General features: G+C 54.3%; 1 protein-coding gene across 1 annotated transcript in view; it reads right to left on the bottom strand.

Moving 5' to 3' along the window:
• LOC123755425 (synaptogenesis protein syg-2) overlaps window positions 1-13,054 on the bottom strand; it is a 773,573-nt gene that overhangs the window by 690,160 nt on the left and 70,359 nt on the right. Inside the window, exons 2-3 of the mRNA XM_069312426.1 lie at window positions 9,989-10,102; window positions 8,368-8,643 (exon numbers count right to left, since the gene is read on the bottom strand). Coding sequence (XP_069168527.1) covers window positions 8,368-8,643; window positions 9,989-10,102 — 390 coding nt within the window. The remainder of the gene's footprint in view (window positions 1-8,367; window positions 8,644-9,988; window positions 10,103-13,054) is intronic.

Genomic DNA, 13,054 nt, shown 5'->3' on the forward strand with positions numbered 1-13,054 from the left:
CACCTGTAGCACCAACACCCTCCAGGGCCACCTGTAGCACCAACACCCTCCAGGCCTACCTGTAGCACCAACACCCTCCAGGCCCACCTGTCGCACCAACAACCTCTAGGGCCCACCTGTAGCACCAACACCCTCCAGGGCCACCTGTAGCACCAACACCCTCCATGCCCACCTGTCGCACCAACAACCTCTAGGGCCCACCTGTAGCACCAACACCCTCCAGGGCCACCTGTAGCACCAACACCCTCCAGGCCTATCTGTAGCACCAACACCCTCTAGGCCCACCTGTCGCACCGACACCCTCAAGGGCCCACCTGTAGCACCAACACCCTCCAGGGACCACTTGTAGCACTATCAACCTCCAGGGGACACTTGTAGCATCAGCATCCTCCAAGCCCCACTTGTTGCACCAACAACCTATAGGGTCCACCTGAAGCACGAGCACCCCACAGGGACACCTGTAGCACAAACACCCTCCAGGGCCCACTAGTAGCACCAACAACCTCCAGGGGACACCTGTAGCACCAACACCTTCCAGGGCCCACCTGTAGGACCAACACCTCCCAGGGCCCACCTGTAGCACCAACACCCTCCAGGACCCACCAGTAGGACCAACACCCTCCAGGACCAACCAGTAGCACCTCCACCCTCCATGGCTTTCCTGTAGTACAAACACCTACCAGGGGACACCTGTAGCACCAGCACCCTCCAGGGCCACCTTTAGCACTAACATCCTCCAGGGCCCACCTCTAGCATCAACACCCTCCAGGGGCCACCTTTAGCACTAACACCCTCCTGGACCCACCAGTAGCACCAAAACCCTCCAGGGGCCACTTGTAGGGCCAAGACCTTTCAGGGCCCACCAGTAGCATTAACACCCTCTAGGGCCCCACCAGTAGCACCAACACCCTCCAGGGCCTACCTGCAGCACTAACACCCTCCAGGGGCCACCTTTAGCACCAACACCCTCCAAGGGCCACCTGTAGCACCAACAACCTCCAAAGGCCACCTGTAGCACCAACACCCTCCAGGCCTACCTGTAGCACCAGGAACCTCTAAGGGAAACTTGTAGCACCGACAACCTCCAAGGGCCACCTGTAGCACCAAGAACCTCCAAAGGAAACCTTTAGCACCAACACCCTCCAGGGGCCACCTGTAGCACCAACACCCTCCAGGCCTACCTGTAGCACCAACACCCTCTAGGCCCACCTGTCGCACCAACAACCTCTAGGGCCCACCTGTAGCACCAACACCCTCCAGGCCTACCTGTAGCACCAACACCCTCTAGGCCCACCTGTAGCACCAACACCCTCCAGGGACCATTTGTAGCACCAACAACCTCCAGGGGACACTTGTAGCATCAGCATCCTCCAGGCCCCACTTGTAGCACCAACACCCTCCAGGGGACACCTGTAGCACCAACACCCTCCAGGGTCCACCTGTAGCACCAACACCCTCCAGGGCCCACTAGTAGCACCAACACCCTTCAGGGGCCATCTGTAGCACCAACATCCTCCAGGCCCCACTTGTTGCACCAACAACCTCCAGGGTCCACCTGAAGCACGAGCACCCCCCAGGGACACCTGTAGCACCAACACCCTCCAGGGCCCACTAGTAGCACCAACACCCTTCAGGGGCCATCTGTAGCACCAACATCCTCCAGGCCCCACTTGTAGCACCAACAATCTCCCGGGGACACCTGTAGCACCAACACCCTCCAGGGTCCACCTGTAGTACCAACACCCTCCAGGGGGCACCTGTAGCACCTACACCCTCCAGGGCCCACCTGTAGGACCAACACCTCCCAGGACCCACCTTCACTATCCAGGGCCCACCTGTAGCACCAACACCCTCCAGGGCCCACCTGTTGCTCCAACACTCTCCAGGCCCACCTGTAGCTCCAACACCCTCCAGGGGCCACCTGTAGCACCAACACCCTTCAGGGCCCGCCTGTAGCACCAACACCCTCCAGGGGCCCACCTGTAGGACCAACACCCTCCAGGACCAACCTGTAGCATCTCCACCCTCCAGGACCCACCTGTAACACCAACGCCCTCCAGGGCCCAACTGTAACACCTCCACCCTCTAGGGCCCACCAGTAGCATCAACACTCTCCAGGCCCACTTGTAGCTCCAACAGCCTCCAGGGCCCACTTGTAACACCAACACCCTTCAGGGGCCACCTGTAGCACAACATCCTCCAGGGTTCACCAGTAGCACCAACACCCTCCAGGGGCCACCTGTAGCACCAACACCCTCCAGGGCCCACCTTTAGCACTAGCACCCTCCAGGGCCTCCAGTAACACCAACACTCTCCAGGCCCACCTGTAGTACAAACACCCTGCAGGGGCCACCTCTAGCACCAACGCTCTCCAAGGCCTACCTGTAGGACCAACACCTTCCAGGACTCACCTGTATTACTTCCACCCTCCAGGGCCCATATGTAATACCAACACCTTCCAGGGCCCACCTGTAGCACCAACACTCTCCATACCCACCTGTAGCACCTCCACCCTCCATGGCTTTCCTGTAGTTCACACACCCACCAGGGGACACCTGTAGCAGCAGCACCCTCCAGGGCCACCTTTAGCACTAACACCCTCCAGGGCCCACCTCTAGCATCAACACCCTCCAGGGGCCACCTGTAGCACTAACATCTTCCAGGGCCCCCCAGTAGCACCAACACCCTCCAGGGGCCACTTGTAGGGCCAACACCCTTCAGGGCCCACCAGTAGCACCAACATCCAATAGGGCCCCACCAGTAGCACCAACACCCTCCAGGGCCTACCAGTAGCACTAACACCCTCCAGGGACCACTTGTAGGGCCAACACCCTTCAGGGCCCACCAGTAGCACCAACATCCAATAGGGCCCCACCAGTAGCACCAACACCCTCCAGGGCCCCACCTTTAGCACCAACACTCTCCAGGGGAAACCTATATCACCAACAACCTCCAAGGGCCACCTGTAGCACCAAGAACCTCCAGGGGAAACCTGTAGCACCAACACCCTCCAAGGGCCACCTGTAGCACCAAGAACCTCCAGGGGAAACCTGTAGCACCAACACCCTCCAGGGGCCACCTGTAGCACCAACACCCTCCAGGCCTACCTGTAGCACCAACACCCTCTAGGCCAACCTGTCGCACCGACACCCTCAAGGGCCCACCTGTAGCACCAACATCCTCCAGGGCCCACTTGTAGCACCGACGCCCTCAAGGGCCCATCTGTAGCAACCAACACCCTCCAGGGCCACCTGTAGCACCAGCACCCTCCAGGGCCCACTAGTAGCCCCAACACCCTTTAGGGGCCATCTGTAGCACCAACACCCTCCAGGCCCCACTTGTAGCACCAACAATCTCCAGGGGACACCTGTAGCACCATCACCCACCATGGTCCACCTGCAGCACCTTCACCCTCCTGGGCCCTCCAGTAGCACCAACACCCTCCAGGGCCCACCTGTAGCACCAACAGTCTCCAGGCCCACCTGTAGCTCCAACACCCTCCAGGGGCCACCTGTAGCACCAACACCCTTCAAGGCCCACCTGTAGCACCAACACCCTCCAGGGCCCACCTGTAGGACCAACACCCTCCAGGACCAACATGTAGCATTTCCACCCTCCAGGGCCCACCTGTAGGACCAACGCCCTCCAGGGCCCATCTGTAACACCAACACCCTCCAGGGCCCACCTGTAGCACCAACACTCTCCAGGACCCACCTATAGCACCTCCACCCTCCAGGGCCCAACTGTAACACCAACACCTTCCAGGGCCGACCTGTAGCACTAACACCTTCCAGGGGCCACCTTTAGCACCAACACCCTCCAAGGGCCACCTGTAGTACCAACACCCTCCAGCGCCACCTTTAGCACCAACAACCTAGAAGGGCTATCTGTAGCACCAAGAACCTCCAGGGGAAACTTATAGCACCAACACCCTCCAGGGGCCACCTGTAGCACCAACACCCTCCATGTCTACCTGTAGCACCAACACCCTCCAGGGGCCACCTGTAGCACCAACACCCTCCAGGTCTACCTGTAGCACCAACAACCACTAGGGCCCACCTGTAGCACCAACACCCTCCAGGGGCCACCTGTAGCACCAACACCCTCCAGGTCTACCTGTAGCACCAACAACCTCTAGGGCCCACCTGTAGCACCAACAACCTAGAAGGGCTATCTGTAGCACCAAGAACCTCCAGGGGAAACCTTTAGCACCAACACCCTCCAGGGGCCACCTGTAGCACCAACACCCTCCATGTCTACCTGTAGCACCAACACCCGCAGGGACCCACCTATAGATCCAACACCCTCCAGGCCCACCTGTAGCACCAACACCCTCCAGGGCCCACCTGTAGCACCAACTCCGTCCAGGGCCCACCTGTAGCACTAACACCCTCTAGGCCCACCTGTAGCACAACACCATACAGGGTCCACCTGTAGCACCAACACCCTCCAGGGTCCACCTGTAACACCAAAGCCCTCCAGACCCACTTGTAACACCAACACCCTTCAGGGCCCCTCCTGTAGCACCAACGCCCTCTAGGCCCACCTGTAGCACCAACACCCTCCAGGACCCACCTGTAGCACCAACACCCTCCAGGGCCCACCTGTTGCACCAACAACCTCCAGAGGACACCTGTAGAAACCAGCACCCTCCAGGGACCACCTGTAGCACCAACACCCTCCAGGGCCCACCAGTAGCACCAACACCCTCTAGGGCCAACCTGTAGCACCAACACCCTCAAGGGCCCACCTGGAGCACCAACACCCTTCAGGGCCCCCCCCCCTGTAGCACCAACACCCTCTAGGCCCACCTGTAGCACCAATACCCTTCTTGGGCCACCTGTAGCGCCAACACCCTCCAGGGCCCACCAGTAGCACCAACACCCTCCAGGGCCCACCTGTAGCACCAACACCCTCCTGGCCCCCCTGTAGCACCAACACCCTCCATAGCCACCTGTAGCACCAACACACTCCACGGCCCACCTGTAGCACCAACACCCTCCAGGGCCCACCTGTAGCACCAACATCCTCCAGGGCCCACCATTAGCACCAACACACTCCAGGGCCCACCTGTAGCACCAACACCCTCCTGGCCCCCCTGTAGCACCAACACCCTCCATAGCCACCTGTAGCACCAACACACTCCACGGCCCACCTGTAGCACCAACACCCTCCAGGTCCCACCTGTAGCACCAACACCCTCCAGGGCCCACCTGTAGCACCAACACCTTCCAGGGCCCACCTGTAGCACCAACACCCTCCAGGGCCACCTGTAGCACCAACAACATCCAGGACCAATCTGTAGCATCAACACCCTCCAGGGCCCACCTGTAGCACCAGCACCCTCGAGGCCCACTTGTAGCTCCAGCACCCTCCAGGGGCCACATGAAACACCAACACCCTCCACGGCCCACCTGTAGCACTACATCCTTCAGCGTCCACAAGTAGCACCAACACCCTCCTGGAGGTCACCTGTAACACCAGGTCCCTCTAGGCCCACCTGTAGCACCAACACCCTCAAGGCCCATCTGTAGCACCAACACCCTCTAGAGGCCACCTGTAGCACCAACACCCTCCAGGGCCCACGTATAGCACCATCACCCTCCAGGGCCCACCTGTAGCACCAACACCCTCCAGGGCCACCTGTAGCACCAACACCCTCCAGGGCCACCTGTAGCACCAACACCCTCCAGGGCCCACGTATAGCACCATCACCCTCCAGGGCCCACCTGTAGCACCAACACCCTCCAGGGCCACCTGTAGCACAACACCTTCCAGGGCCACCTGTAGCACCAGCACCCTCCAGGGTTCACCTGTATCACCAACACCCTTCAGGGTCCACATGTAGCACCAACACCCTCCAGAGGCCACCTGTAGCACCAGCACCCTCCAGTGCCACCTGTACCCCCAATACCTTCCAGGCCCACTTGTAACACCAACACCCTCCAGGGTTCACCAGTAGCACCAACACCCTCCAGGGCCCACCTTTAGCACCAGCACCCTCCAGGGCCTCCTGTAACACCAACACCCTCCAAGGCCACCTGTAGCACAACACCTTCCAGGGGCCACCTGCTGCACCAGCATCCTCCAGGGCCACCTGTACCACCAACACCTTCCAGGGGCCACCTGTAGCACCAACACCCTCCAGGGCCATCTGTAGCACCAAGACCCTCCAGGCCATCTGTAGCACCAACACTCTCGAGGGCCACCTGTAGCACCAACACCCTTCAGGGTCCACCTGTTGTACCAACACCCTCCAGGGGTCACCAGTAGCACCAACACCCTTCAGGGTCCACCTGTAGCACCAACACCCTCTAGGGGCCACCTGTAGCACCAACACCCTCTAGGGTCCACCTGTAGCACCAACACCCTCTAGGGTCCACCTGTAGCATCAGTACCCTCCAGGGCCTCCTGTAGCACCAACACCCTCCATGACCACCTGTAGCACCAACACTCTTCAGAGGCCACCTGTAGCACAAACACCCTCCAGGGCCACCTGTAGCACTAACACCCTCCAGAGGCCACCTGTTGCGCAAACACCCTCCAGGGCCACCTGTAGCACTAACACCCTCCAGAGGCCACCTGTAGCACCAACACCCTCCAGGGGCCACCTGTAGCACCTACAACTTCCAGGAGGCCACCTGTAGCACCAACACCCTTCAGGGCCCACCTGTAGCACCAACACCCTCCAGGGCCCACCCGTTGCACCAACATCCTCCAGGGCCCACCTGTAGCACCAACACCCTCCAGGGGGCCACCTGTAGCACCAACACCCCTCCATGGGCCACCTGTAGCACCAACACCCTTAATGGGCCCACCTGTAGCACCAACACCCTTAAAGGGCCACCTGTAGCACCAACACCCTCCAGACCCACCTGTAGCACCAAGACCCTTAAAGGGCCACGTGTAGCACAACACCCTCCAGGGCCACTTGTAGCACCAACACCCTCAAGGGCCAACTGTATCAGCAACACCCTCCAGGGCCACCTGTAGGACCAACTCCTTCCAGGTGCCACCTGTAGCATTAACACCCTCCTGGGGTCACCTGTAGCACCATATCCTACAGGTGCCACCTGTAGCATTAACACCCTCCAGAGGCCACCTGTAGCACCAACACCCTCCAGGGTCCACCTGTATCATGAACACCCTCCAGGGGCAGCTTTATCACCAACACCCTCCAGAGGCCTCCAGTAGCACCAACACCCTCCAGGGCACCAATCCCCCTTATTGCCACTCCTTTACGGATTAATCCGCGAAGGAGTAAAAAGCATAACTCCTAACCAAATCTGTGACCTAATTATATTCTATAAAACAAAGAAGACTACCGACCTCCTTACTAAAAACAGCCCGAAGCTGACGGAGAACTCTTTTCTGCAGCTAAACGTGGTATATATGTACACCTGCCCTCATGAAGGATGTAGCCTTCAATCTAAGTTCATAGGTATGACGTCAACCAAGCTGACGAGGAGTTTAATCTGTCATCTTCAATCAGGTGCCCCGAAAAATCACATGAGACAAGCCCACAACATCTCCCTAACAAGAGAAGTGTTTGAATAAAAACCCTTGTATAATAGACAAAACTTTAGATGTAAGAAGATTACAAATTCTTGAAGCAATCCACATAATAATAGCACAACCTACCACAGATACCCAAATTACGGAACTATTCACTCTACCCACCATGAGAGTAAGAACAAGACTAGAACGTGAAGTTGCCAACATAGAAGACACTGCTCAATATACAAGGGCTACTACACCTGATTAATCATTGCATGTGCTTCGTCTCCTATTTTCGCCTTTTTCTTCTACGCCTTACCTATTCCTTTATTCTTGTCCCATTTTGTATAGATCTACTTGTCCTTACCTGACCCCTTACTGGTATAAATCTAACACGCCTTGTATTTTCTTATCACTTGAGAATGAACCATATAGGTTCGAAACGTGTAAATTTTATAATAAGTGTGATACATTCTACAGTTGTTTATTTATTTTTCTTCACCTTGAATGAAGAGGACCTTTGAAGAACTCCTCTTCCAATTAAACCAAGATGCTAGACCAACACTAGTCCGAGCGATAGAAGCCCTAAACAAGAAAATAATCAATACAGAATATATATATAAATAGCTATCCAGGGGCCATATATAGCACCATCACCCTGGGCCGCTCTAGGCAGCCTTCCACACGGATTCAAATACTGAGAGATTTATGTGTACATTAACATAGTTACAGAGGTTAAGTTACATGTCGAAATATATTGGTATAGGTAGAGTTAATGGTACACTCAGGAGTAAAGAACAGCTGAAGGTACAGCTGATGGAGCAGCTAGAGGGCCAAGGGTAGATGATGTACTAGAGGTAGTCTACTCACTGTAGAGCTCCAGGTAGAGTGTGGTAGACAAGGGCTCGGTGATGTTGTTGTTAGAGGCGCGGCAAGTGATGTTGGCGTGGGCGTAGTCTGTGGTGAGGGCGGGGATGATGAGGGCGGTCCTGACGTAGCGAACGCCCACGCCCACGCCCACAGTGTGCACCACGTCGTCCCCTTCCTCCTGGGAGGCCAGGAGGGTGCCGTCCTCTCCCACCGATACACTGGTGTTGGTCAGCAGACTCGCCCCCTTCCACCAGGTCACCTGAGCCGGCGGCCGACCTTCCCATCAGGATGGAACAGTGGCCCAGTTAGTCACCCTCTCTCACTGTGCCCTTCCCACCACCGCTCCCTTCCCACCACCCCTCCCTTCCCTTCCCACCACCCTTCCCTTCCCACCACCCTTCCCTTCCCACCACCCCTCCCTTCCCTTCCCACCACCCCTCCCTTCCCTTCCCACCACCCCTCCCTTCCCACCACCCCTACCTTCCCACCACCCCTCCCTTCCCTCCCCACCACCCCTCCCTTCCCTTCCCACCACCCCTACCTTCCCACCACCCATCCCTGTGAGTTAACCCAACATGACACACATGAGGTGACCCAACATGACCCACATGAGGTGACCCCAACATGACACACATGAGGTGACCCAACATGACCCACATGAGGTGACCCCAACATGACACACATGAAGTGACCCAACATGAGGTGACCCAACATGACACACATGAAGTGACCCAACATGAGGTGACCCAACATGACACACATGAAGTGACCCAACATGACACACATGAAGTGACCCAACATGACACACATGAAGTGACCCAACATGACACACATGAAGTGACCCAACATGAGGTGACCCAACATGACACACATGAAGTGACCCAACACGAGGTGACCCAACATGACACACATGAAGTGACCCAACATGAGGTGACCCAACATGACACACATGAAGTGACCCAACATGACACACATGAAGTGACCCAACATAAGGTGACCCAACATGACACACATGAAGTGACCCAACATGAGGTGACCCAACATGAGGTGACACAACTTAAATTGACCCAACATGACACACATGAGGAGACCCAACATGACCCACATGAGGTGACCCAACATGAGGTGACCCAACATGACCCACATGAGGTGACCCAACATGACCCACATGAGGTGACATAACATGACACACATGAGGTGACCCAACATGAGGTGACCCAACATGACTCACATGAGGTGACCCAACATGAGGTGACTCAACATGACCCATGAGGTGACCCACATGAGGTGACCCCAACATGACCCATATGAGGTGACCCCAACATGACCCATATGAGGTGACCCAACATGACAAACATTAGGTGACCCACATGAGGTGACCCAACATGAGGTGACTCAACATGACCCACATGAGGTGACCCAACATGATACACATGAGGTGACCCAACATGAGGGGACCCAACATGACCCACATGAGGTGACCCAACATGACCCACATGAGGTGACCCAACATGACACACATGAGGAGACCCAACATGAGGTGACCCAACATGAGGTGACCCAACATGACCCACATGAGGTGACCCAACATGAGGTGACCACACAGTAAACACTGACTCACCTCCGGAAGCGATACAGTAGAGGGTGAGGGCGTCCCCCTCCGTCAGAGACCTCACTACACCTCCATGGATGGGGCGGCTGTTGGCGTCCAGCACCACTATCCTGGACGGCACCACTGTGGAGGAGACGGTGGTTAGTGGCACCACTGTGGAGGAGACGGTGGTTAGTGGCACCACTGTGGAGGAGACATTGGTTAGTGGCACCACTGTGGAGGAGAGACATTGCTTAGTGGCACCACTGTGGAGGAGAGACATTGCTTAGTGGCACCACTGGAGAGGAGACGATAATTAGTGGTGATACTGTGGAGCAGACTGGGTAGTGGCACCAATGTGGATGAGTAGGAGGTTAGGGAGACTTGGTAGAGGCACCATTATGGAGTGTAGATCAATGTCAACACCCCCAGTAATGTCAACACCTGTGGTAATCTCAACACCCGACTTAATGTCAACACCTGGATTAATGTCATCACCGACATTAATGTCAACACCCTCAGTAATGTCAACACCCTTGTTAATGTCAACACCTGCCAGTGTCATGTCAACACCCACAGTACTGTTAACACCTACGATAATGTCAGCAGGGAAAAGTACGCCTACGACCGCGCGAATGATGTTTCTCTCCACTTACGAACATGTTGGTTACACACACACTCTCAAGTTCATCTTAATAAGATTTATTCTTAGGAGAAATTATACACCTTTATATTTTTGTATTAAATTCTTAAAACAGAAACAACAATAATCAGTTTTAATCTAGTAGTTGTGTAGGGCGCTACAGAGCAAACCGCAAGACTAACTATCGCCCAGGTGCTGTCCTGTACACCTAATACAGGAATCCACCACACCAGCAACACCTCATCACACCCCTTCTTCCTGGTGTAGCTCTCCTACACCCCCACCCCACCAACATGCTCGTGTACAGTCTAGACCCAATACTGACTGAGAGAGAGAGAGAGAGAGAGAGAGAGAGAGAGAGAGAGAGAGAGAGAGAGAGAGAGAGAGAGAGAGAGAGAGATAGAGAGAGAGAGAGAGAGAGAGAGAGAGAGATAGAGAGAGAGAGAGAGAGAGAGAGAGAGAGAGAGAGAGAGAGAGAGAGAGAGAGAGAGAGAGAGAGAGAGAGAGAGAGAGAGAGAGAGAGAGAGAGAGAGAGAGAAGGAAAAGATAGAGAGAGAGAGAGAGTGAGAGAGAGAGAGAGAGAGAGAGAGAGAGAGAGAGAGAGAGAGAGAGAGAGAGAGAGAGAGAGAGAGAGAGAGAGAGAGAGAGAGAGAGAGAGAGAGAGAGAGAGAGAAGGAAAAGATAGAGAGAGAGAGAGAGTGAGAGAGAGAGAGAGAGAGAGAGAGAGAGAGAGAGAGAGAGAGAGAGAGAGAGAGAGAGAGAGAGAGAGAGAGAGAGAGAGAGAGAGAGAGAGAGAGAGAGAGAGAAGGAAAAGATAGAGAGAGAGAGAGAGTGAGAGAGAGAGAGAGAGAGAGAGAGAGAGAGAGAGAGAGAGAGAGAGAGAGAGAGAGAGAGAGAGAGAGAGAGAGAGAGAGAGAGAGAGAGAGAGAGAGAGAGAGAGAGAGAGAGAGAGAGAGAGAGAGATTTGAGAAAATTATTTATCAGGTGATAATGCTTCTCACTCCACAGCTCGTAACCTCATAGTTAACACCAGCGAATCATCATCTATCTGCAGGCGATGAGTCACAATAACGTGGCTGAAGTATGTTGACCAGACCACACACTAGAAATTGAAGGGACGACGACGAAATCGACTTGAGAATGGTCCAGGACGGACCGAAACGTCGTCGTCCCTTCAATTTCTAGTGTGTGGTCTGGTCAACATCATCTATCTGCGTCTAGTTAGCCAACTCTCTCTGACAATTCTAGTAAAATATTAGAATACAATGCATTACATTCAAATAAATATTATCATCTACTTATATAGGAACTCATAGAGATGATGAGAGAGAGGGGTCGACGAACCAAACCGAGATAGAACCCATTTCATACTTATCACTCTCTATCATTTTATCTCAATGCATATCACTGTGTAGTTCAAGTTAAATAAAAACATGACAGACAGTAAGAAAGAGCAAATTCACAAGGGCCGTGATGAGGGTGTGGAGGTTTTCTATTTTGCTTTCCCGACTGCAATGCCTACGTCGCCAATGTACATGTGGCAGACGCTTCACGAAGCTGTCGGAATCAGCAGAGAAAATACTAGAGCAATCGTACAGGGCCTGGGAGCAAGGTCGAGTTAAAATCCTTGAGGGTCTCTTCTCAGACAAGCCTCACCTAGTGCTTGTCCACGTTGATCGTTGGAATCTCCTCAGTGCTTGAAACACTTTAAGGGACTCCTAGGGTCCTCATCACATCTATAGATTAGTGAATTAGGCAACTCGGTGTTGGAGACACCTGGAGTTGAAGGCTTGAGTAAATAGCTGGCAGTATTCAGAAGTGGTTCAACGGAAACACTGCATAAAGCTTAACAGTAGTTTTTTTACTAACTTAACCACTAATACAAAGGGTGCTTGATTTACTTTAGATTGGTGTCAGAAAGGCTATGGTTACATTAGCGAGGGTCTTGACGTCTGCCTAATCAATTCAGATCCACTCGTGGTGAAACACCTAACTTAACACAGTTGACAGCCAATCATTAACATGGCAAACCTAACTGCCGGTATGCAAAGGGATTACAAGATTTCCAACCGGATACTCGGGTAATGATGATATGTAATAACTCAACAATGGCACTGTCAATGGGACAGGCAACAACATGCATAATAATAATATCACACAATACTAAATGTGTGGTGTATGTGAAGCTCACATTCATAGATGAGTGTAATGTCGCGATACCACACAGATAAACACACATACACCGTCGGGTGTCTTCACCTATACCTGTGTCAGGTATGAGACGGTGAGAACTGTGGTTGATGCCTCAGATCAACACAGACAGACACAATAAAACAATGACAAGATCTTGTACTTACAGTTAGGCTACCTCTCTTATTCACTCTCTCACTCAGGCACATTTATGCAAGAACTCGTAAGTGGCCTGACAGCTGGTTCTGCTCGTCACGACGTGA

The sequence above is a fragment of the Procambarus clarkii genome, chromosome 1, assembly GCF_040958095.1.
Source record: "Procambarus clarkii isolate CNS0578487 chromosome 1, FALCON_Pclarkii_2.0, whole genome shotgun sequence".
Lineage (NCBI taxonomy): Eukaryota > Metazoa > Arthropoda > Malacostraca > Decapoda > Cambaridae > Procambarus > Procambarus clarkii.